This window comes from Mandrillus leucophaeus, unplaced genomic scaffold (genome assembly GCF_000951045.1).
Source record: "Mandrillus leucophaeus isolate KB7577 unplaced genomic scaffold, Mleu.le_1.0 Scaffold55, whole genome shotgun sequence".
NCBI classification, from domain to species: Eukaryota; Metazoa; Chordata; class Mammalia; order Primates; family Cercopithecidae; genus Mandrillus; species Mandrillus leucophaeus.
This window is the reverse complement of record NW_012105919.1, coordinates 1,166,183-1,171,145: the sequence shown is the minus strand read 5'-3', so window position 1 is coordinate 1,171,145 and position 4,963 is coordinate 1,166,183. Positions and strand designations below refer to the sequence as shown.

The 4,963-nt window shown below is 41.0% G+C and overlaps 1 protein-coding gene across 2 annotated transcripts in view; it reads right to left on the bottom strand.

Moving 5' to 3' along the window:
* Positions 1–386: 386 nt before the first annotated feature.
* The window catches only part of FAM216A (family with sequence similarity 216, member A), a 21,055-nt gene continuing 16,478 nt past the window's right edge, over positions 387–4,963 (bottom strand). Inside the window, exons 4-7 of one of the 2 annotated variants that reach the window (XM_011997860.1) lie at positions 4,277–4,406; positions 4,012–4,195; positions 2,765–2,853; positions 387–753 (exon numbers count right to left, since the gene is read on the bottom strand). In XM_011997860.1, the coding sequence (XP_011853250.1) occupies positions 635–753; positions 2,765–2,853; positions 4,012–4,195; positions 4,277–4,406 (522 nt within the window). In that variant the 3' untranslated portion in view covers positions 387–634. The remainder of the gene's footprint in view (positions 754–2,764; positions 2,854–4,011; positions 4,196–4,276; positions 4,407–4,963) is intronic. The other variant, XM_011997861.1, reaches the window with a different exon arrangement.

The window sequence follows — 4,963 nt, the reverse complement described above, 5'->3', positions numbered from 1 at the left end:
TTTTTTGAGACGGAGTCTCACTCTGTTGCCAGGCTAGAGTGCAGTGGTGTGATCTCAGTTCACTGCAGCCTCCGCCTCTGGGTTCAAGCAATTCTAATTCTTCTGCCTCAACCTCCCAAGTAGCTGGGACTATAGACACGCACCACCATGCCCAGCTAATTTTTGTATTTTCAGTAGGGACGGGGTTTCACCATGTTGGCCAGACTGGTCTCAAACTTCTGACCTCATGATCCACCCGCCTCAGCCTCCCAGAGTGCTGGGATTACAGGCATGAGCCACCACACCTGGCCCTTGTAGGATATTCTAATATTGCTGTTTTAGGACTTACTGTGAACAGAGAAAGAAATATGATGCATTTGTCAGATTTAAAGAAAAGTAATTCAATATTGAATGCAAGAAAAATTTTAATTGTATCTAGCTAGAAGTACAAGTATATGTTACATGTAAATTTTCTTACATAAATATCATTGGTACATGGAACTACATCAGACCAATTACATTGTTTTAAGTTTCTGAACAAACCAAAATTACTTAATGATTTAATGAATAACAATACCATCCTAAACATACAGGACACAACCCACAACCCCTTACCCTCACCTTTGGTACGAATTCAATCCACAAGACAAGACTGTCAAGTTAACATCAGATGTTCTCCCTGTTCTTCAATTGACATTGATTGCATAAACTTATTTAGTAAATCTTCTTCCTTTTTTTCTTCACTCATGTATGATTCAGAATCATTTGAAGAAACTGAAGGAAAAATAAGAATCTACAATTGTCTGTTTTGGAAATAAAGCTCTAAGTACAACTTTCAAAATGACGTGGCTTATTAATAAGCCTGTAGTAAAGACAAATTGACTGAAATTTTCAAGGCTTTTAGTCACCTCACCCTTCCCCCAAGTTTCTTACTCTTTAAGATGCCCAGTACTGTATTCTAACCAAGTTACTGTACACCAAATTCTCTTGTTACTAAGTCCTATATTACCATTGATTTTCAAAATCTTTTGGTTGGGGGAAATTAAAGTGGTCAGTTACATCTTCAGAATCTCCGCATTTTCTCTTACGCTGGGGACCACAGGGACTTTCCCCCTACAGTTTCCACTAACTGTTCCTTTTGGAACCTGCCCTTTCCCTCATTTCTTGGATAGGCATGGTACGATATTTACAGCAGAGCTGGCTAACACTCATACAGTGATAGGATGTCAATTCAGAAGGCCTAACTTCCCTACTTCTGTTTTGTTATTTTTTGGGGTTTTTTTTGGAGACTGGAGTGCAGTGGCACAATCTCAGCTCACTGTAAGCTCCGCCTCCCGGGTTCATGCCATTCTCCTGCCTCAGCCTCCCGAGTAGCTGGGATTACAGGCATGTGCTACCACGCCCGGCTAATTTTGTGTTTTTAGTAGAGATGGGGTTTCTCCATGTTGGTCAGGTTGGTCTCGAACTCCTGACCTCAGGTGATCTGCCGGCCTTGGACTCCCAAGTGCTGAGATTACAGGCGTGAGCCACTGTGCCTGGCCAACTTCCCTACTTCTTACCCACCTCCCTACTTCACTATGTTGATAACTAGGAAACTACTTAACATGGTTTAACATTATTAGTTCTCAGGAACACTTCTGATCATTCAGTCTGTCTTCCCTTTTTCATTTTGCAGTATTTTGTTCTTGTGGTAGAAGGATCTTTTATGCTGATCCTTCCAAAGTCTGGATTTGTTTGAGTTGCAGCTGTAAAATTTTGATAATATCACCTGCTTGGCTTGCCTCCACTGTTTTGTTGAATATCAAACAAAATGGTATACAGAAGTCCCTCCTTATCCACAGTTTTGCTTTCCAAGGTACAGTATAAGATATTTTGAGAGAGACCACATTCACATAACTTTTATTACAGTATATTGGTATAAAATTGTTCTATTTATTGTTGTTAATCTATATGCCTATTACAACTTTATCATAGATATGTATTTACAGGAAATAACAAAGTATATATAGGGTTCAGTAGTATCCAAGATTTTAGCCATCCACTGGGGGTCTTGGAACATATTCCCCATGGATAAGAAGGGCCTACTATAAGAGATATAGCCCTTTGTAAACTAATAGATGCTATACAAAATATGCTGTTCATCAAAAAATAGCACTAACTCATAAAAGAAGTGCTATTGCTTGAGAAAGTCATGTTTGTGGTTCTGGGTTCTGACAAATTCATTCTCTACTAAGTCTCTGACCTTGACATTGTAAATATCTTTAGCATTAGAAATACCTTGAATCTTACTCCTTTGAGCAGTACGTTCTTTTTTTCTTTTTTTTTTTTGAGACGGTGTCTCACTGTGTCACCAAGGCTGGAGTGCAATCGCACCATCTCGGCTTACTCCCACCTCTGCCTCCCAGGTTCAAGCGATTCTCCTGCCTCAGTCTCCTGAGTAGCTGGGATTACAGGCGCCTGCCATCACATCCAGCTAAGTTTTGTATTTTTAGTAGAGATGGGAGTTTCGCCAGGCCAGGCGGGTCTCGAACTCCTAACCTCAGGTGATCTGCCTGCCTCGGCCTCCCGAAGTGCTGGGATTACAGGCGTGAGCCGTGGCGCCCAGCCCAGTATGTTCTTTTAATTGCAAGTGTAAACTATATTTTATTTTTGGTTTTTTATTTGTGACAATAAAAGCAAATCATATTCTAAATTTGTTAATATCTTCATAATAGAAATGAAATTGTATTTGGTATAGTATTTTTAAGCATAAGATCTTAAAAAATGCATATTGTTAAATTTCCACATTTACCTGTTTGCATGAACAGTTTCCTTGGTCTTCTAAAAATCTTCAGTGACTTACATCTTGTTTTAGATGCATATCCAGTTTTTATCCTATAAGAAAGGGAAGTATCTTAGTTGAAGCCAGCAAGGTGAACAGCTGCCTACGGCATGTGGAAGACCACACAAATTCATTTTATTAACTGCCAACATCACCAAAACAAACCCTTTCAGCACCCAAATTATCCTGTAATTTCTTAACCCTGACATGTAAAGCTGCTGCAGTGCAATTTCAATACTCATGCTTCTTAATCTTCTTTCTCTCCCTGTTATATAGTATTCCCCTGTGCAAAACCAACCATATGCTTCTCCTTTTAAAAGTATTTGCATTATTTTGAGGTTGAGTGGGAATCACATTGAAAAGGGGAGTCATCCATAACTCTATCTGATGATTAAATTTTTATAATTCCACAAAATATATTCTAAAAGAAGTGGCATATTCTTATCAGTGCAGTAAAGGATAAGTATGAAAATCTCTCTCGGCCGGGTATGGTGGCTCACACCTGTAATCCCAGCACTTTGGGAGGCCGAAGCGGGCGGATCATCTGAGGTTGGGAGTTCAAGACCAGCCTGACCAACATGGAGAAACCCCGTCTCTACTAAAAATACAAAATTAGCTGGGCATGGTGGCGCATACCTGTAATCCCAGCTACTCAGGAGGCTGAGGCAGGAGAATCACTTGAACCCGGGCAGTGGAGGTTGCAGTGAGCCGAGACCACACCACTGCACTCTAGCCTGGGCAACAAGAGCGAAACTCGGTCAAAAAAAAAAAAAAAAGAAAGTATCTCCCTCTGCTTTTTAAAAGTCCAGCCTATTCTGAATTTAGCAAAGTAAACATATTAGGGAACACAAGCATTAATATCACTTAGCTACCGTTCAAAAGAGATGGAGAAGGCTGGGCACAGTAGCTCACACTTGTAATCCCAGTGCTTTGGGAGGCGGAGGTGAGAGTAGCCTGGCCAACATACTGAGATGCTTTCTCTACAAAAATTTTTTAAAAATTAGCAGGGGATGGTGGTTTGTGCCTTTCACCTTAGCTACTTGGGAGTCTGAGGCAGGAGCATTGCTTGAGCCTAGGAGTTTGAGGATACAGTAAACTATATCACACCACTACACTCCAGCCTGGGTGAGAGAACAAGACCCTGTCTCAGAAAAAAAAATTAAAATTAAACTGAGATGCATTTCCCTCATTTTACACACTAAGAAACAGACCCTTCTTTGTTTCTCACTGGCCGCCAAAGGGAATGCTGTATGAGCATTTCAGGTGCAGATGCAGCTGCGATATCAGAAGGCCCCGAGTCCTCTCTCTCCAGTTGGTGTCGCCATGTAGTGCAAGGGTAATGCTGTTTCTGTGAGTAACGAGAGCTAAGGCGGCTTCTGTGATGAGTGAGGACACCTGTGATACAAATCACCTCTGTTAAAAGACCCTCTCACTAATTGTAAAAACTAGTGAAAAGCCAACTGGAGGTGCACCTGCCTGGCTTTTGTGAGCCGTGCTGAAGTACATGCATGTACTGCCTCTTCATTAACATCTTCAGATAGTTCGCATTATAGATTTTAGCAATGCTGCACAGGTAACGCTTCTGGCCTGTGGTGAGGTCTGGATGCTAAAAGACAGAATAAGAGGATTTATACTCTGCATTGTAGAAGAGAAGTTGGCAATATTCCTTATCTGAAGAGATGAATGTTCAGGAGAGTTGTGCCAACTGCATTTTACTTAAGCAAATTCAACTACGTTAACTTGACAAAAGAAAAACAAATGGCCATTTAAACAGTGCAAGTGGCTCTGCTTGCCATTCCACTCAGGTGATTCAGATGCCCTCTGAAGTCTGAGAAGCCACTGCTCTAGATGAACAAGGAAGGAATGAATCTGCTGTTCTGTCGAGTGGTACTTGCTGTGCGCCTCTGTGTGGGCATCTTGCCTTCTCAAAATGATTTTTGAGGTATAACATGGTACCTAAAAGCAACCCAATTACTCTACTTAGTCTCAACGGAAGAAACATTCTTTTCCAGCACCAGAAGAATAACTGACTATGTTGGACATTCTGAGGGATAGTATGTTCGTCTCTAATTTTGACTTGAGATTTTCAGTGTACTTGCTGATTTTAGAAGTTAATGCTCACTTAAGATGTAAGATTCCATGGCCGAGCGCGGTGGTTCACGC